General features: G+C 44.2%; 1 protein-coding gene across 3 annotated transcripts in view; it reads right to left on the reverse strand.

The window, feature by feature from the left end:
• Window positions 1–574: 574 nt before the first annotated feature.
• LOC123769450 (uncharacterized) overlaps window positions 575–21,732 on the reverse strand; it is a 40,786-nt gene continuing 19,628 nt past the window's right edge. For 2 of the 3 annotated variants that reach the window (XM_069308816.1, XM_069308815.1), the window contains exons 2-4: window positions 17,850–18,037; window positions 8,388–8,495; window positions 575–4,544 (exon numbers count right to left, since the gene is read on the reverse strand). In XM_069308816.1, coding sequence (XP_069164917.1) covers window positions 4,344–4,544; window positions 8,388–8,495; window positions 17,850–18,037 — 497 coding nt within the window. In that variant the 3' untranslated portion in view covers window positions 575–4,343. The remainder of the gene's footprint in view (window positions 4,545–8,387; window positions 8,496–17,849; window positions 18,038–21,732) is intronic. The other variant, XR_011223580.1, reaches the window with a different exon arrangement.

Consider the following 21,732-nt stretch of genomic DNA (forward strand, 5'->3'; position numbering starts at 1 on the left):
AAGGTGTGGTCCACAAGGTAAAGCTCGCCTAGCAAGCACATACTGGTGATTACATACTGACATACTAACCCTTAGGATTAATGGTCTTAAGGCCTCAGCCGTTGGACTGTTATGCAAGCAAGCCCACAGGTCCAGCGTAGCCTGCAAAACGCTTTAGAAAGTCTGAAGATGTAAGCATGGTCTCACAAAAGGCTACTGGACAAAATAATAAATACAAGGTCGTGATACTGGCACTAGGTGAAAGAAGACTGGAAGAACAGTACACAGTCTAAGGCAGGAATCTAGATGTCAGTGAAATTGACAACATAGATTGAATCACATCAGCAGCATATGTTTAGCTTGCGAACATCAGGATGATGTTAGGCATTATAGGGTCCATATCTACGATATGTGGCTGGCATGTTGATGTTCCCCATCAGTGTTGGTGGTTCCTCCAGATACTGCAGTCTTACATTTTACAACTTAATTTGTTAAATGTTCATTTTCACAGATATTTTATAAATTAGACAACAGGAAAATTAAACCAGTTTTAGTTTATTATTATTATTATTATTATTATTATTATTATTATTATCATTATTATTATTACTGAGAAAATCAGTTGGACCCATTAGGAGGATTGGAACCTGCACCCTGGGTACTGGAAGCAGGTTCCAATCCTCTTCAAGACTCCTACAGATTTTCTCACCGATATATCACGTTAATGTTATTTCTTTGTGCATTATTATTATAATTATAATTATTTGTATTATTACTATTTGAACAAGAAAATTTACATAAACATTTTAGTAATAAAAAAATATATATTAGAGTACATCTCGATTTATTATATGGATATTAAAATCTAATACGGAAGAAGCGCATGTAAGGGACGGATGTGTGCTTTTGACAGTGACTGACAGATAGACAGACACAAATGGGAACTCTATATCACGTTTCAGGTACTTGAAGCACCTTTAAGTTCCCCGAAGGTCTGTTTCTCTTAAGATAAATATTACATTCCATTCAAAATTGTAATATTATAATTTTTATAATATTACACTACTTAATATTATATAATACATATCATTTGTATAATAAACTCGTATCTCGTACTATAAACATTAATTATATTAGGATGAAATGGACCTAAGAAAAATATTAACACGGTAAATAAAATATGAAAGACACCAATGGTCCTGGTGTTTGTGGGAGGTGCCGCCACACCTGCCTGACGCCGGGACGCTGTCAGGCAGGTGTGTCAGGCTGCCTGACGCCGGGACGCTGTCAGGCAGGCGTGTCAGGCTGCCTGACGCCGGGACGCTGTCAGGCAGGTGTGTCAGGCTGCCTGACGCCGGGACGCTGTCAGGCAGGTGTGTCAGGCTGCCTGACACGCTGGCGAGACCTGCTACGAGCAGTTAGGCACGTTGACACCAGCCAACCTGTCCTCTTACAAATTACGTCTGAATTTAGCCGTATCCGTATGGCCGAAACTTTACGTAATTGAAAATAATACAAAAATTGAAAATAAATTTGGGATTTATTTTTACCAAAACAGTAAGTTAAGGATCCTCTGGTAGGTTAGGAGCGCAGGAAATTCTCCTAAAGTTTTAAAACGACATGAAAAACGTGAATTACAAGTGACCTCTCCTAACAGAGTAAACTGGAGGACCCAAACAGAAAACGGAACAGTACTTTACTTTCGTGAGTCGATTTCATTTCAAATTACGTCAGTTTTCGGCCATAGCGCGCACACGAGCGGAAAGCGACGTTATTTTGAAAGGACGGATCATCACCTGCTACGAGCAAAAGTAGTCTACGGGCTCACCATAGCCCGTGTTGCTTGGAACTTTTTGTTCCAGGTGGCGAATCTTTAACAACAACAACAACATGCTACGAGCAGTTAGACGCGTTTCACCAGTCAACACCTGCCACGAACACCTCAGTTGTGTCTGTGACTGTGCTTGGGGAAGTTCACAGGTCCCACAGAGAGGTCAAGTGTCTGTCTTGCCGGCTCTAACTGTCAAGTTAGAGCCGGCAAGATACAGTAAGTTACCTAACCTCTCCTCACATAAATCCATCAGATTCGGACGCTATGTTCAAAAGCGTGGAATTAAATTGATTTATTTGGCAGTTAAGCGTGAAGAGTGTGTTCTTTAGAATGCCTCCTGTGTCAACGTCAAATCCTGTCAATTTTAGCTCTTCTCGCTCAACAAATCGTCTCACCAGGTAGGTGTAGTGTTCTACAGGTCCGACAAGTGTTCATCATTTCTGTCAATGTTCACAATGTCTGTCAATGTTCTCCAGGTCCGACAACTGTTCACCATTTGTCAATGTTCACAATGTCTGTCAATGTTCTCCAGGTCCGACAAGTGTTCACCAAGCCTTTTAAAGTGTTCACCAGTCGTGACAGGACACCATTTTCACCAGACTTAAGATACATCGTGATCACCGTTATGTGATAGTGATCAAGACCCAGGGTGGCTCTTCCCGTACAGGAGCCACGGCAACTTACGATACCTAGTAGTGGCGTTTGTGTCACAGGTAGCGTGCAGGTGTAGGTCACAGGTAGCGTGCAGGTGTAGGTCACAGGTAGCGTGCAGGTGTAGGTCACAGGTAGCGTGCAGGTGTAGGTCACAGGTAGCGTGCAGGTGTAGGTCACAGGTAGCGTGCAGGTGTAGGTCACAGGTAGCGTGCAGGTGTAGGTCACAGGTAGCGTGCAGGTGTAGGTCACAGGTAGCGTGCAGGTGTGTCTGGTAGCCAGGTACATGTCAGTCAACTGATCTTCACCTTCTTATTGTGTATTCCTGTGTAGTATTGACGGAGAACCTCACTATTCTCGCACTCTCTCTCTCTGGTCCTATACAGGTTTCTCCCTTGCTATCTATCTTTATCTGGAGCTGTCTATCTTTATCGGGCTCTGTCTGTCTGTCTGTCTGTCTGTCTGTCTGTCTGTCTGTCTGTCTGTCTGTCTGTCTGTCTGTCTGTCTCTGTCTGTCTGTCTCTCTCTCTCTCTCTCTCTCTCTCTCTCTCTCTCTCTCTCTCTCTCTCTCTCTCTCTCTCTCTCTCTCTCTCTCTCTCTCTCTCTCTCTCTCTCTCTCTCATACACACGTATCAATAAAACATCTCACTAGAAGATTATTGGGTGTCGGCGCCTCTTATTTCATTGATTATTGGGTGTCTTTATTTTGAACGGGATGTAATATGCTGTAAAGTTTTTTTTTTACATCCGCTAGTAAGGAATGACAGAGTGGCCGTGAGAGTACCCACAAGTGGCCTCGACCTTCTTTACCCAGGTTCGATTGATGGTTTCTGAAGGTCAGACCTTGAGGTATTTGCAGCAACGTTCAGTAGATTCGTCACAGTTTTTGAGTTCTCTGTCAAGGAACGTCCGGAAAGTTATATATTAGTGCTGGTTAGGGGTTAGGATTTTAGGGTAAATAATTTGACGAGGAAGGTTTGTCAGGAAGGAATGCATCAAGATTTTGATTTTGTATTGGTAGTTTTATTTTTTTTTTTTACTCGTGAAGTGATTATTGGATTTGTGGAATGTTATGTTTCGTCTGAGATGTTGGTGTGTTTGTTGAAGAGTCGAGGGGCGCTATAGGGTGAGGGGCAGCAGTTTATCTTGGTGGTGGTTGGTGGTGGTGGCTGGTGGTGGAGGCTGGTGGTGGTGGCTGGTGGTGGTGGCTGGTGGTGGAGGCTGGTGGTGGAGGCTGGTGGTGGAGGCTGGTGGTGGAGGCTGGTGGTGGTGGTTGGTGGTGGAGGTTGGTGGTGGAGGCTGGTGGTGGAGGTTGGTGGTGGAGGTTGGTGGTGGAGGTTGGTGGTGGAGGCTGGTGGTGGAGGCTGGTGGTGGAGGTTGGTGGTGGAGGTTGGTGGTGGAGGCTGGTGGTGGAGGCTGGTGGTGGAGGTTGGTGGTGGAGGTTGGTGGTGGAGGTTGGTGGTGGAGGCTGGTGGTGGAGGTTGGTGGTGGAGGCTGGTGGTGGAGGCTGGTGGTGGAGGTTGGTGGTGGAGGCTGGTGGTGGAGGCTGGTGGTGGAGGTTGGTGGTGGAGGTTGGTGGTGGAGGCTGGTGGTGGAGGCTGGTGGTGGAGGTTGGTGGTGGAGGCTGGTGGTGGAGGCTGGTGGTGGAGGCTGGTGGTGGAGGTTGGTGGTGGAGGCTGGTGGTGGAGGCTGGTGGTGGAGGTTGGTGGTGGAGGTTGGTGGTGGAGGTTGGTGGTGGAGGTTGGTGGTGGAGGCTGGTGGTGGAGGCTGGTGGTGGAGGCTGGTAGTGGAGACTGGTGGTGGAGGCTGGTAGTGGAGGCTGGTTGTGGAGGCTGGTGGTGGAGGCTGGTAGTGGAGGCTGGTGGTGGAGGCTGGCGGGACACTACGAGGTGATCTCCTCCACTTGAAGGTCGCCCAGGTTGGTAGATGAAGAGTAATCCTGGGTGGCGGCTCCAGGCAGCTGCGATGATCCAAAACTACTCTTACTGCCCTTGTTGCTGCTAGCGACGCTGCTGGAGGCTCCCGGGTGGCCGCTGTCCACCTCGCTGCTCACCAGGTCACAGTCGTTGTCAAGGTAGCTCTCCTGAGGGGGAGTGGTGCCCTTGTTAGCCCTCAACACAACGACGGACAACAACACAACACTACAGGTTTGTATCAATGACATATATGCCCTATACAATCCTACATCAATTATTCAGAAGACTAGTGAAACATATTGATGTCAATGATCACACAGGCATGAGGAGGATGAGTTGTCTACATTTTCCAGGACTACCAGAATGGATTCGACACTGATGCACACTATGACGCTCTTACATATAATTAAGAAAGAAGGTAGAGTAGCTGGGTAGTAGAATATATATTCCAAAGTAAGAAGAGAGCAGTAGTCAAATTAGAGAGAGCAGAATGGAGGGAAGTAACAAGTACCACAGAACTAGAACCTCTACTCCTTCTGACATGTGTATATGAAGTAGAGGGCAGTAGGATCCTCCATGTTAGTGTTTGCTGACGACTCAAAGTTGATGAATAAGAATAAAAGCTTGCAGAATGTTGCAGGATATATATGTAGTAGATGTATGTGAGAGAAATATATGTAGTAGATGTAGGTGAGAGAAATATATGTAGTAGATGTATGTGAGAGAAATATATGTAGTAGATGTAGGTGAGAGAAATATATGTAGTAGATGTAGGTGAGAGAAATATATGTAGTAGATGTAGGTGAGAGAAATATATGTAGTAGATGTAGGTGAGAGAAATATATGTAGTAGATGTAGGTGAAAGAAATCAACTTAGAAATCTTATACTAGAGAACCGACTGAACAAAAACCACTTAATTATTTCTGGTGACTTTAACGTTGACCTCTGCGAGCCTGATAACTCTCCTGCTGCTAGTTTCCTCAACTGTATGAATTCCTGCTTCCTCATACCCGTAATCACTAGACCTACTAGAATCACTGACAGTACAGCCACGGCTCTTGATCACATCTGGACCAACATAACCTCTCCACTTCAGGGATAATCCTCGATAGCACTACAGACCATTACCCCACATTTCTCCTAACCAACATTAACAAACCACCTCTAGAGGCAAGGGAGATAAGCTTTAGGCTGCACAATGAAACTGCTATAGGCAATTTTATAGCTGCTGCTGCTAATATCAACTGGGAATCTGAATTAGGGAACATAGGGGACATCAACCTAGCAGTGCAATCATTTCTTCAAAAAACTCTCAGCCTTTATAACACCCACTGTCCTATGCTAAAGAAACAAGTCACAACTAAAAGGCTAAACAATCCTTGGCTTACAAAGGGGATACTTAAATCCATTAATAAAAAACATGACCTTGAGAAGAAGTATAGGTTAGGAATCGTCTCCAAAGAATTCTCAAAGAATTACTCATCATTGCTATCTAAAATAATTAGGAGAGGCAAAATTAATTACTACGGAGACAAATTTACCCACACAAAGGGCAATATTAAGAAAACATGGAGCACAATTTCTCAAATATTGGGATCAAAGAAGATTATAAATAACAAACCAATACTCCTATCAAATAATGATGGTCTGCTTTCAGCCTCTGACACTGCTCTTGAGTTCAATAGGTTCTTCTCTTCCATTGGGTCATCCCTTGCAAATGATATTCCATCGTCCAGTACTAATATTCAGGACTATCTTACAGGAAACTATCCACAGTCTCTGTACCTAATGCCTACTAATTCCACTGATGTTACTGACATAATCCTTTCCCTTAAAACCAAGTCTAGTGCCCTTGAGGAGATACCAACTCTTATTTACAAAATAGCCTCCAGATTTTTAGCTCCTGCCTTTCCATTGCTCTTCAAGTCATTTGAACTCCAAACCTTTCCAGATATTCTAAAAAAATAGCGAGAGTAACCCTTGTCCACAAATGTGGTGATCTCACAGATGTTAACAACTTCAGACCTATATCAATTCTGCCAAACTTATCAAAAATATTTGAAAAACTAATCTATAAGCAGCTTTACTCTTATCTAGCCAAACTCAATATACTTAGCTCTTGTCAATATGGCTTCAGACCCCAAAAAAGCACTAACGATGCACTTATTAGTATGATTAACTTGATACATACAGCTCTTGATAAAAATGAGTTCCCTGTTGGGTTATTTGTAGACCTGCGTAAGGCTTTTGACACTGTCAACCACCAAAACCTTCTTAAATTACAACATTATGGAGTCAGAGGTCACTCCCTGCAGTACATTAAGTCTTACCTTACTGACAAGCTCCAGTATCTTTCTGTGAATAATTCAATTTCTCCCACCCTACCCATCAACATTGGTGTTCCCCAGGGCAGCATACTTGGCCCTCTCCTCTTTCTCATCTACATTAATGACCTTCCAAATGCCTCCCAACATCTCAAACCAATTCTATTTGCTGACGATACGACCTTCATTTACTCCAGTCCTGACCCCCTTGCTCTAAATGTCACAGTGAATACCGAGCTAAATAAAGTCCATCACTGGCTAACTGCCAACAAACTCACCCTCAATATTGATAAAACTTTCTATATTTTGTTTGGCAATAAATCCTCAAATCAAATAAATCTCAGGATTAACAATACCCAAATTGTAACAAAGTAGATGGCAAATTCCTTGGCGCTCTCATTGACCGCAAGCTGAATTTCCAGGGACACATTCTAAATATATCAAAAAAAGTTTCGAAAACTGTTGGCATTCTTTCTAAGATCAGATATTATGTACCTCGCCCTTCCCTGGTGACACTCTATTATTCTCTCATCTATCCTTATCTCAACTATGGTATTTGTGCTTGGGCTTCTACTACCCAAAATCATTTACGTCCTCTAATTACTCAACACAAAGCTGCTATTAGGATAATATCTCACTCTGGCCCCAGACATCACTCGGTACCCTTACTCAAATCTCTGAATATGTTAGATATTAAGTCCCTGCACATCCTCTCATGTGTATTTTATATATATAAAATGCTGAACTGTAATGTCAGTCCTGACCTTAAAAGCTTCCTAGAAGGTTGTAACAGATCACATGAGCACCACACCAGAAACAAATACCTATTTGATATTCCAAGAGTACGACTTAGTCAAACTAGAAATGCTTTATAAATCAAGGGACCCAGAATGTAGAATGACCTTCCCAATCATGTTAAAGACTGTACCTCTCCCAACCAGTTTAAGATAAAAACTAAGCACTACCTAATTAACTCAATGTAACCTACCTCACCCCTATAATGTCAACCACTGTCTTCTATTTTAAACAATGCTGTTTGTTGACCAAATTGTATTTTTGTTTTTTTCTGCCATGTTCCCCCCCCCCCTTTTTCCATTCTTTTCTTATTTTTTCTCAACACAATTTATACTTTAATCTCAAATAGTATTAAGTTTTAGTCTTAGTGTTTTTCCTGCCCAAAACGCTTTGCGTAATAGTGGCTTTAGGCATTGTATGTACTAGCTCTATCTATAAATCCATCAACTTTTGCAATTTACCTTGTATGCATGTACCTTACCTGAATAAAAATTTATTATTATTATTATTTAATAAATATATATAGTAGATGTAGGTGAGAGAAATATATGTATTAGATGTATGTGAGAGAAATATATGTAGTATATACGATAGAGGAAAACAGGTCTACATTAGAGAAGCGATTGTTAGAAAGACTGGGTCCAAGAGCTAACTGCTAGACCCTGCGGGCACAAATAGTGACTACACACACACAACAGTCAAACCTAAACACAATATGACTCACCAAGTTTATGCTACAGCTTGTGAGTTATAAATTATAAGTTGACCAAGAGAGGTTAGGTCATAATTAGTGAGAATATGAATTAATGGGTCAAACACACGACACTCACAAGGGAGGGGCACGCACATGAGAGAGAGAGAGAGAGCGAGAGAGAGAGAAAGATACTCACGTCAGTAGCGGAGGGGGGCGTCGGGGTGGAGTGGTGTGAAGACTGGGGCGCCGCCGCCGCACCGTCGCGACTGCTCTTGTAATTGTTGTTGACTGGAAGCTTCTTGGCCTGTGGGCGAGACCAGGGGAGCGTGAGGGAGTCACCTGGAGACAAGGGAAGCGTGAGGGAGACCAAAGAATATTGACTGAGGTCAAGGGGAGACCCGGGCAGAACAGAGATGCTTGAGCGGGGGTCAGAGGGAGAACAGAAGAACGTGAGGAGGGGCTGGGCAGGGGTTCGAAGATCTGAGGGGCGTGACGAGGGGTCACAACAGAAATATCTGAAAGAAGGCTCAGGGAGAGACCGCAGCAGCGTGAGAGATGTAGGGGGGAGGTAAGTCAGGGGGGGGGATGACGGACCCCATCCAAGCGTCAATCCCCCCCATCCCTCCACACTGTTCTGTGAGGGGGGAATGTGGAGGGGGTGTGAGGGGAGGGGGAGTGTGGAGGGGGTGTGAGGGGAGGGGGAGTGTGGAGGGGGTGTGAGGGGAGGGGGAGTGTGGAGGGGGTGTGAGGGGAGGGGGAGTGTGGAGGGGGTGTAACGAAACAAAACAGGAGCTCGAGGGGAAGGTAAGGCAGCCCATAATTAACTACAAGCGTAATTACCCAGACCACTAACCCCACGTCCTTAATAACATCCTTGTAAACCAGTACCTCGGGTAAGTGATTTGATGGCAATTCAATTTTGGATGAAAATCCCCCAAAGATAATTAAAATCTCCAAGTACTAATTGACAATTTATACCCCTTAAATTGTTTATTATATAGATTTGTAGAAAAGAAACGTAGAAACGTGATATGAAAAAGGTCAATAGGCTATACAAACAGCAGCTCCTGTTACCTAAATGGTAAGTCTTCATTGTATCAACACTACCAGCTTCATTATCATCATTATTAGCTTCCTCCTAATATTTATCATTATCATCATCACCATCATCATCTTCCTTCTTCATCTTTATCTTCCTTTTCATCTTCCGTTTCGTTTTCATCATTATCAACTTCATTATCAACATTATCTTTCCTCTCGTCTTCATGATTATCAACAGCATCATCATTATCTTCCTACCCACCCTCATTATTGTCTTTATCATCATGATTACGCTCTTCCACATCTCCACCATTATCATCCCTATCATCATTATCTTCCTCATCTTCATCATTATCATCATCATATCATCATCGTCGTCCTCATCTTCATCATCAAGAGTATTATTATTGTAATCATCACCATAATTATAATGTTATGACGGTGGCTGGAGTAAGGGCTGGTGGAGGGCCTCGGGAGACACCTTCCACCACGTATTGTGTTTGATGGTCTCTCTTGCACGTAGTGACCTCTTCTCTGTCCCATTATATATATATATATATATATATATATATATATATATATATATATATATATATATATATATATATATATATATATATATATATATTGATATATATTATATATATAATATATATATTAAATATATATATAATATATATATATATTATATATATATATATATTATATATATATATATATTATATATATATATATATATTATATATATATATATATATATATATATATATATATATATATATATATATATATATATATATATATATGTGTGTGACAGTGTCAAACCACGGAGGAAAATTGAAACAGGAATTTCCTTAAGTACTTTCGTATATTAATACATCTTCAGAAGGAGTGGTTTTACAGGTCGATTGCTGGACATAAATAGGCAGGAGATAATGGTGGAGTGAGGTGAGGTACAATACGTGGACACTGCAGAGGGCCTATTGGCCCATCCGATGCAGCAACCACACACAGGCCCACACATGGATAATCATACCATAAAATAGTAAATATATACAATGAATTAGTGAGACAAATGTGTTCCAATGATCCTACTTAAATCGCCCTTTAATTTATCAGTTAAAAATGGATCTAAGTTATATAAACCACTTCTAATGTTCAAATTACTTTCTTTTGTGATCTGTATCAAAGCAGATTCAATTATGTTTCTGTTATAGGTGCTTTTACAATTCGTTATTGAAGAAGCCATCTCCCAGTCAATTTCGTGAGCATCTTCTGACAGATGAACCAACAAAGCATTAGACAATTGGTCATGTCTTACAGAGTATTTATGTTGCGAAATTCTACATTTCAAATCTTTTGATGTTTGCCCAACATAGAACTTATTACAGTCTTTACAAGGTAAAGCCTTGTAAAGAATGTGGGCCCCACAAGCAGACTATCACCAGAGAAGTCTTAACAAACAACACAGAAATCATCGATAGATACAGCGATAGCAGGCGGCTTGACATCTGTGAGGCCCTACACATCAAAAAGACAACACCAGCAATCAACAACCAATTAATGCACAACTATATTCTACCCACTTCAAGACTCCGTATCAGTATAGAAGCATCAAGAGGAAGTATGGGCCAATAGGCCCTTTGCAGTTACTTCCATTCTTATGCTCTCATATATCCAATTAATACCCATTGTTCCGTGTTCTGTCTTGTGTTTGTCAAAAGTTTGTTCACCTCATCCAAAACTGTTGCAACATATCACCTCATCCAGGTGCGAGTATATAAGACGGATAAGCTGTTTAGTGTTTGCATAATTAAAACTCTGTTTAGTGTTTTCAGGTTACAGTTGTGTGTGTAATCTAAAGTCTTTGAAAATGTAATAAGTTATTACGAAACGCGTTTAAGTGTTGCGTCAGACTAGAAATAAAAATGAATTTTGGAGAATTGATTTTTCAATTACCATCGACAGTGAAAAGAAACATAAGAAATATTGAGAAAATTCGTGTTAGAATTATTAATCTTACTTTTTCGGTCATATTTAATAATATATATATATATATATATATATTTGAGTGAGGTGGGAAGGGTGATGTGGCATTACATTTGAGTGAGGTGGGAAGGATGATGTGGCATTAGAGAATATTAATAGGGTATTAAAAGTATCAACACAAGACAGAACACGAAACAATGGATATTGAATAGAAGTGTTTGTAGAAAGCCTATTGGTCCATATTTCTTGATGCTTCTATATTGGAGCGGAGTCTTGAGGTGGGTAGAATATAGTTGTGCAATAATTGGCTGTTGATTGCTGGTGTTGACTTCTTGATGTGTAGTGCCTCGCAAACGTCAAGCCGCCTGCTATCGCTGTATCTATCGATGATTTCTGTGTTGTTTACTAGGATTTCTCTGGCGATGGTTTGGTTATGGGAAGAGATTATATGTTCCTTAATGGAGCCCTGTTGTTTATGCATCGTTAAACGCCTAGAAAGAGATGTTGTTGTCTTGCCTATATACTGGGTTTTTTGGAGCTTACAGTCCCCAAGTGGGCATTTGAAGGCATAGACGACGTTAGTCTCTTTTAAAGCGTTCTGTTTCGTGTCTGGAGAGTTTCTCATGAGTTTCTCATCTCTTCCCATAACCAAACCATCGCCAGAGAAATCCTAGTAAACAACACAGAAATCATCGATAGATACAGCGATAGCAGGCGGCTTGACGTTTGCGAGGCACTACACATCAAGAAGTCAACACCAGCAATCAACAGCCAATTATTGCACAACTATATTCTACCCACCTCAAGACTCCGCTCCAATATAGAAGCATCAAGAAATATGGACCAATAGGCTTTCTACAAACACTTCTATTCAATATCCATTGTTTCGTGTTCTGTCTTGTGTTGATACTTTTAATACCCTATTAATATTCTCTAATGCCACATCATCCTTCCCACCTCACTCAAATATATATATATATATATATATATATATATATATATATATATATATATATATATATATATATATGTATATATTAGTATATTTTGGTAGCAGTCTTTCTTGTAAACATAGGTTGTTGAATATGACCGAAAAGGAAAGATTAATAATTCTAACACGAATTTTCTCAATATTTTTCTTCACTGTCGGAGGTAATAAAAATATCAATTCTCCAAAATTCATTTTTAATTGTCTGACGCCTGAACGCATTTCGTAATGCTTATTACATTTTCAAAGACTTAATTTACACACAGATTCATTGAACGTAAACTCATTTTGGGTGAGGTGATATGGTACAAAGTTTTGGATGAGGTGAACAAACTTATGACAAACACAAGACAGAACACAGAACAATGGGTATAAATTGGATATGAGAACTGCAGAAGGTCTATTGGCCCATACTTCCTCTTGTTGCTTCCAGATTGGTTCGGGGTCTTGAAGTGGGTAGAATATAGTTGTGCATTAATTGGCTGTTGATTGCTGGTGTTGACTTTTTTATGTGTAGTGCCTCGCTGATGTCGAGCCGCCTGCTATCACTGTACCTATCGATGATTTCTGTGTTGTTTGTTAAGATTTCTCTGGTGATGGTCTGGTTGTGAGAAGAGATTATATGTTCCTTGATGGAGCCCTGTTGCTGATGCATTGTTAATCGCCTGGAAAGAGACGTTGTTGTCTCGACTATATACTGAGTACTTTGGGGCTTACAGTCCCCAAGTGGGCATTTAAAGGCATTGACGACGTTGGTCTCCTTTAAGGCGTTCTGCTTGGTATCTGGAGAGTTTTTCATGAGTAGGTTGGCCGTTTTTGTTTATTTTATAATAAATTGTCAATTGTATTTTCTGATTTTTGTCTGTAGGGATAACGTTCCTATCAACAATATCTTTTAGGACCCTTTCCTCTGTTTTATGAGCCGTCGAAAAGAAGTTCCTGTAAAATAGTCTAATAGGGGGTACAAGTGTTGGGTTGGTTGACTCCTCAGAGGTTGCATGGCGTTTCACCTTTCTATTTATGATGTCTTCAACGAAACCGTTAGAGAAGCCGTTGTTGACTAGGACCTGCCTTACCCTAGAGAGTTCTTCATCGACTTGCTTCCAATCTGAGCTGTGGCTGAGAGCACAGTCGACTTAAGCATTGACAACACTCCTCTTGTACCTGTCTGGGCAGTCACTATTGGCATTGAGGCACATTCCTATGTTGGGTTCCTTAGTGTAGACTGCAGTGTGAAAGCCTCCGCTCTTTTCCATGACTGTTACATCCAGAAAGGGCAACTTCCCATTATTCTCCATCTCATAAGTGAAGCTCAACACAGAATTCCGCTCAAATGCCTCCTTCAGCTGCTGTAGACATCTGGCATCAGGTACCTGCGTAAAAATGTCGTCAACATACCTGCAGTATATGGCGGGTTTCAAGCCCATGTCAACTAAGACTCTCTGCTCGATGGTGCCCATGTAGAAGTTCGCAAACAGGACACCTAGGGGGGAACCCATGGCGACCCCATCTACTTATACATGTGCCCCTCTGGGCTCAAGAAGGGTGCCTCTTTAGTGCAGGCTTGGAGTAGTTTCCTCAGTGTGTTTTCTGGCATGTCAAGAGGAGTGCAAGCTGGGTCACGATATTCTTTGTCTGCTATCATCCCGATTGTTTCGTCCTCCGGCACGTTGGTAAATAGTGACTCTACATCCAACGAGGCTCTTATCCCCGTGGCCTGCGCTCCCCGCAGTAAGTCAATAAATTCCTAGGAGACTTCAGGCTGAAAGTACAAGGTACGTAAGGAGTCAGCAACCCCTTGAGTCGTTTAGCCAGTCTGTATGTGTGTGTGGCTGATGATTAGCCGAAGTGGGTTTCCAGGCTTGTGGGTCTTAACATTTCCATAGGCATACCCCAAGAAATCCGGACTCCACCAGCCAAAAGTTGTTGGGGAATACAAACCTGGGTATGCCTATGGAATATCAATATCCACAAGCCTGGAAACCCACTTCGGCCAATTATGGCATATGTAATGTTATGCAGAATATTATCATTTTCATTCTCGTACTTGGCTTGAGCACGTTCGTTAAGGTCATTAATCATTTTAATATATGTTGATGCGGATCGGCTTCCTTTTTCAGTTCTCCAGTTTTCTGATGCATAAGCTTATTAAAGATCTCCCAACTAAAAAAGAAGACTCTGTCATTTGTTATGTTGATGATATATGTTTACAGGCTGCCTCCGAGTCTAGAATGCAAGTTCTGCTCGATGTTTTTGCTACTAGAGCTGAGGAATGTGGCCTCCTTATCTCTGTACAGAAAACTCTGGCCCTCATTCCATGTGGTATTCCACCAGCCAATTATCATATAGATGGGCGAGCACTTGAGAACTGCGAGTCTTACAGATACCTTGGTGTCCCCATTAACGACCCTGGGTACCTTTCTTCTCTCAAGAGGAGACTTTGGGAGAGATTAAAGCCCTTGCGGGTCCTTGTTGGTGTGAATCATAGAATTAACGTGAGACTTGCTAGAATGTTTTATGTGTCATTTATACGCTCTGTGATTGACTACAATGCTCTACATCTCACACTGTATACTGACAAAGAGCTGAAATCTCTTGAAACCTTGCAAAATGAAGCTGTGCGTCTCATCCTTGAGGCTCCAAAGTCCACAAGAATAGTTAATATGAGAGCAGAGTTAAAATTACCTACCATAAGTGAGAGAATTTTGTCTATTAGCACAGTTTTCGGCGTGAAGGCATTGAGTAGATCTAGACAACACATGAAGTTTCAAGCTAAACTTTATAATATACTGCACTCACCTGAGGTCTATAGAAGAAGAACGAAATCTGATTATGTATTTTGGTTCTACAAGGTAGCCAACTCCATCAAAATATTAAATATGTACCCAACTCAACTAATGATTAATCAACCAATTACTCCATGGGATAACTGGGATCTATCAGTTGATTTTGTAAATGCGCCCAAGAAAGATAGTGTGCACTCTACATTATTAAAAAAGTTAACACTGAAAAGCATCACTGAGAGTACTCAGAGTATGGGTAACGATGTTTATCAGTGCTATACCGACGGCTCTGTAGAAGAAGGTGAACAAATTTACCAGATGTGCATGTAATATATTTGAAAAATCTTCTCTCGTACATACAGCAATGAAGCGCGTCAATGACTGGGCAAGTACAACTCAAACCGAACTTGCAGGCATATACCTTGCCACTGAATTTTTAAAAGACAATGGCAGTGCCTTTGTCTTTTGGGAGACCTGGGAGAATGGTAGACAGTTATTTTTCGATAGCAATTTGTATGATGTTTAAGCGGACTGTATTTCTGCAATATGCTCACAAATCGACTCTTTGCACATTAGGGGGGTTTATATTAAACTTACATATATGCAGCCAATCAAACTATAGTATTAAATTACATATATTAGTAATTAAAATTGGGAGGTCTTATCTTATTGTATAGTAGGCCTGGTCCACCAGGTATAAACCAGTATGATGACACCAAATAATCCTCATAGTTGAGGTTAGCATCAACACCCGTGTACTGGTTTATGAGGATTAATTCTTGCTTCCTCTTCAATTGTTCCTGTGAAAGGGCACTTGCTTTAAAGTCGGAATCCTATATATATGACAGCTATATCAGAGGAAATATTGGTGTATTATTTATAAGATAAGAACCAAGGAACAATTACCTGCGTTAAGTCGCTTTCTCGCGTGCTAACCGGTTCGCCCAATATACATAACATAACTGGCCAGGAATGTGGTAATAAATGGGTTTCGGTAACACATTTCCCTTATAGTCGACGTAGTTGCGCGTCGATAACTTTACTCCTGTGACTCAGCTATCCAAGGGAGAATTCTCGAGCTAAATATGCTCCAGTGACCTGTTGTCTTAACAACAATGGCTGACCACTCTCCACCCCCTGAGGCCCAGGCTCTCTTGCCCAGATGTCAACAAGTGGTAGACAGGTCACATTTACTCTATTTTGGTACTGATAATTAAGTTAATTCGAATGATATGTTTTTATGATGTTAAAAATCCAAAGACATATATATATACATATATATATACATATATAAAAATATATATATATATATATATATATATATATATATATATATATATATATATATATATATATATATATATATATATATATATATATATATATATATATATATATCTCACGACCGGTCAAAAGCTGATGGTAGCCGAGGCTATTTTGCCCATCAGCCCGCCAGCACTCTGATGGTGATCTTAGGCATGGTATTTTATCAAATCACCTCATTCTTTGGGGCACACGTGAGGAACACAAATGCGAACAAGCCTGAATGGTCCCCAGGACTATATGCAACTGAAAACTCACACCCCAGAAGTGACTCGAACCCATACTGCCAGGAGCAACAATGCAACTGATGTGTACAGGACACTTTAATCCACTCGACCAACACGACCAGTCAAAAGCTGATGGTTATCTTGAGGTTATCTTGAGATGATTTCGGGGCTTTTTAGTGTCCCCGCGGCCCGGTCCTCGACCAGGCCTCCACCCCCAGGAAGCAGCCCGTGACAGCTGACTAACACCCAGGTACCTATTTTACTGCTAGGTAACAGGTGCATAGGGTGAAAGAAACTCTGCCCATTGTTTCTCGCCGACGCCTGGGATCGAACCCAGGACCACAGGATCACAAGTCCAGCGTGCTGTCCGCTCGGCCGACCGGCTCCCATGGTAGCCGAGGCTATTTTGCCCATCAGCCCGCCAGCACTCTGATGGTGATCTTAGGCATGGTATTTTATCAAATCACCTCATTCTTTGGGGCACACGTGAGGAACACAAATGCAAACAAGCCTGAATGGTCCCCAGGACTATATGCAACTGAAAACTCACACCCCAGAAGTGAGTCGAACCCATTCTGCCAGGAGCAACAATTTCCATATAACAACAATATATATATATATATATATATATATATATATATATATATATATATATATATATATATATATATATATATATATATATATATATATATATATATATATAATGGGACGACGGACAATTCCCGGACAATTCTCAAGTCGATTCTCACAATCGAGTTGTGAGAATCGTCGTCGTCCCTTCACCTTCTAGTGTTTGGTCTGGTCAACATTAGCCACGTTATTGTGACTCATCGCCTGTATATATAATGGGTTTGGTGGATAATAATAGGAGATGACTCATTTCGGTCAATAGACTTTCTGCAGTTTCCTTGGTTTGTTATGTTTCATTCTGGGATTTTATTTCTATTGACCTGTATTTTAAAGGATGACGTCATTGTCTTGAGGACGAGGAAAAACCTAGCATGATTCCTCTTCTTGACAAAGTGAAACGAAACCAAGTGGGTCTTAAGTAGGTTCAAAGTCACTATTCTCACAACATTAAGCCAAAGTAGTGTTGCCCTAATTAACCACACTCATCTGTTAAGCGACAGAATTGTCAGGTTCTGTTCCAGTTCTGTAAAGCCTTAGAGATCAATAAATAACCCAACGAACAGTCTAGCCAGGTGGACGAAAACAAGATCAAATAATAATGTGTTGATGAGCTGAGGCGGAGACGTGAAGTATACTTCACGACTCACTATATACTTCACGGTCACTATACTGACCTGCGGAGTGATGATGTGGCCGAGGTCAGTGTAAGAGACGTCAGTGAACTCGTCGTCAGAGGAGACCTGGTTCTTGCCCTCCAGGCGGCAGTGTGGGGGACGCTGCTCGAACATGGCGCCCTCTCTGTCGTCTCCTGCCCCGGCACCCTCCTCGTGGCTCCTGGGGCTGCTGCTGCCGGACCCCATGGCTGCAGAGGTCACCTTTGTTAGTATGGGGCCAGGAGTATTTATTTACACATGACGGGTGAGGGTCAAGATTAGTGGGGAGGGTTAGATTTAGTCATGGGGATGGTTACGAATTACGTTAGGTCACGGGTGGTGCATGGGGTGAGGTTTGGTCATGGATGGTGGTTAGGGCCATGTTTGGTCATGGATGGTGGTTGGGGTCAGGTTTGGTTAAGTATAAAGGTTGAGTTAAGTGACAGCACTATCAGGTAGTTAACCAGAGACGTGGCGAAATTCATCCCTCCCCCCCCCCACACTCTCCCCTGCACCCACACAATCTTCCCTGAATCTCCAGATAAACGCTTCTGGTCCACGCCCTTCATTGACTCAACACTCACCCCTGGCTCCTCACACCCACCCCTGGCTCCTCACACCCACCCCTGGCTCCTCACACCCACCCCTGGCTCCTCACACCCACCCCTGGCTCCTCTTACACACCCCTGGCTCCTCACACCACCCCTGGCTCCTCACACCCACCCCTGTCTCCTCACACCCACCCCTGGCTCCTCACACCACCCCTGGCTTCTCACACCCACCCCTGTCTCCTCACACCCACCCCTGGCTCCTCACACCCACCCCTGGCTCCTCACACCCACCCCTGGCTCCTCTTACCCACCCCTGGCTCCTCACACCACCCCTGGCTCCTCACACCCACCCCTGTCTCCTCACACCCACCCCTGGCTCCTCACACCCACCCCTGGCTCCTCACACCCACCCCTGGCTCCTCACACCCACCCCTGGCTCCTCACACCCACCCCTGGCTCCTCTTACCCACCCCTGGCTCCTCACACCCACCCCTGGCTCCTCACACCCACCCCTGGCTCCTCTTACCCACCCCTGACTCCTCACACCCACCCCTGGCTCCTCACACCCACCCCTGGCTCCTCTTACCCACCCCTGGCTCCTCACACCCACCCCTGGCTCCTCTTACCCACCCCTGGCTCTTCACACCCACCCCTGGCTCCTCACACCCACCTCTGGCTCCTCACACCCACCCCTGGCTCCTCACACCCACCCCTGGCTCCTCACACCCACCCCTGGCTCCTCACACCCACCCCTGGCTCCTCACACCCACCCCTGGCTCCTCTTACCCACCCCTGGCTCCTCACACCACCCCTGGCTCCTCACACCCACCCCTGGCTCTTCACACCCACCCCTGGCTCCTCACACCCACCCCTGGCTCCTCACACCCACCCCTGGCTCCTCACACCCACCCCTGGCTCCTCACACCCACCCCTGGCTCCTCACACCCACCCCGGCTCCTCTTACCCACCCCTGGCTCCTCACACCCACCCCTGGCTCCTCACACCCACCCCTGGCTCCTCACACCCACCCCTGGCTCCTCACACCCACCCCTGGCTCCTCACACCCACCCTTGGCTCCTCACACCCACCCCTGGCTCCTCTTACCCACCCCTGGCTCCTCACACCCACCCCTGGCTCTTCACACCCACCCCTGGCTCCTCACACCCACCCCTGGCTCCTCACACCCACCCCTGGCTCCTCACACCCACCCCTGTCTCCTCACACCCACCCCTGGCTCCTCACACCCACCCCTGGCTCCTCACACCCACCCCTGGCTCCTCACACCCACCCCTGGCTCCTCACACCCACCCCTGGCTCCTCACACCCACCCCTGGCTCCTCACACCCACCCCTGGCTCCTCACACCCACCCCTGGCTCCTCACACCCACCCCTGGCTCCTCACACCCACCCCTGGCTCCTCACAACCACCCCTGGCTCCTCACACCCACCCCTGGCTCCTCACACCCACCCCTGGCTCCTCACACCCACCCCTGGCTCCTCACACCCACCCCTGGCTCCTCACACCCACCCCTGGCTCCTCACACCCACCCCTGGCTCTTCACACCCACCCCTGGCTCCTCACACCCACCCCTGGCTCCTCACACCCACCCCTGGCTCCTCACACCCACCCCTGGCTCCTCACACCCACCCCTGTCTCCTCACACCCACCCCTGGCTCCTCACACCCACCCCTGGCTCCTCACACCCACCCCTGGCTCCTCACACCCACCCCTGGCTCCTCACACCCACCCTTGGCTCCTCACACCCACCCCTGGCTCCTCACATCCACCCCTGGCTCCTCACACCCACCCCTGGCTCCTCACACCCACCCCTGGCTCCTCACACCCACCCCTGGCTCCTCACACCCACCCCTGGCTCCTCACACCCACCCCTGGCTCCTCACATCCACCCCTGGCTCCTCACACCCACCCCTGGCTCCTCACACCCACCCCTGGCTCCTCACACCCACCCCTGGCTCCTCACACTGTGGTAAACCCACCACTGTGAGGTACAGAGTGGTGGTGTGGTCAGCCACAAGCCACTAGAGAGAGCCAGAACTGTGGTTCCCTCGAGGCACTGTAGAGCCATTGAGAGTGTTGCTGGAGCTCCCAGCAACATAAGTAGTCGGAATTGCCGTCAGCACGCAATTCATTCACTAGTCATAGGCTTTAGTAGTAGGTTAACAAGCACTAAAACACTCAACAAGTTGCATGCGGGACGCATATATTTACGACGCATATTTACGCGTCAAGAGACACTTTTGCTGCCAATACTGACAAGGCTGACACGCGCTGAGTGGAGCTGACATATTGTGAGTCGATTTTTATTATTTATGCAATTTTTAATTGTGTGGTTTTTTTATCTGTGCCTACGGTTGGTAAGATCTATCTCTAGAGCCCCGCCTTCTAGCTGATAGCAACCTGGATCTTTTATTCCTCTCGACGTTCTATTACTGTCATGTGCTCTTGCAGCTGTGTATGGAGGTGGCTTCTATAACCTCTACTCCCAGTTCACTTCATTTGTTTATCATCTGACGTGGAATATATTGTCACTGTCCAACTCATCAATTCCCCTCGATATCTTCTACGTTGTGATCACATCTCCTCTGGCCTTTCAAGCTTCTAGAGTTGGCAGATTGAACTCTTTAACCCCGTCTTCATGGCTGAGATTATTGAGAGTGAGAATGTAGGGGTGCCATGCTGGTGCAGTATATTCTAGGTCTGGTCTAACATAGGTTTCAAACAGTGTTGTGAATGATCAGTGTTACTTCCTTAATGTGCGTCACTGCCGATGGAGTTCGTACATCCAAGCAATGAATATATTCTTCTGATTCCTGTAACGTGTGTATGTGTGTGTGTGTGTGTGTGTGTGTGTGTGTGTGTGTGTGTGTGTGTGTGTGTGTGTGTGTGTGTGTACTTACCTAGTTGTGCTTCCGGGGGTTGAGCTCTGGCTCTTTGATCCCGCCTCTCAACTGTCAATCAACTAATGTACAGGTTCCTGAGCCATCTGGGCTCTATCATATCTACACTTGAAGCTGTGTATGGAGTCAGCCTCCACCACATCACTTCCTAATGCATTACATTTGTCTACTACTCTAATACTGAAAAAAATTCTTTCTAACGTCTCTATGGCTCATTTGGGCACTCAATTTCCACCTGTGTCCCCTAGTGCGTGTGGCCCTTGTGTTAAATAGTCTGTCTTTATCTATCCTTTCAATTCCTCTGAGAATCTTGTATGTGGTGATCATGTCCCCCTCTAGATCTTCTGTCTCCCAGTAACGTGAGGTTTAATACCCGTAGTCTCTGCTCGTAGCTCATACCCCTTACTTCGGGTACTAGTCTGGTGGCAAACCTT

This window comes from Procambarus clarkii, chromosome 63, assembly GCF_040958095.1.
Source record: "Procambarus clarkii isolate CNS0578487 chromosome 63, FALCON_Pclarkii_2.0, whole genome shotgun sequence".
NCBI classification, from domain to species: Eukaryota; Metazoa; Arthropoda; class Malacostraca; order Decapoda; family Cambaridae; genus Procambarus; species Procambarus clarkii.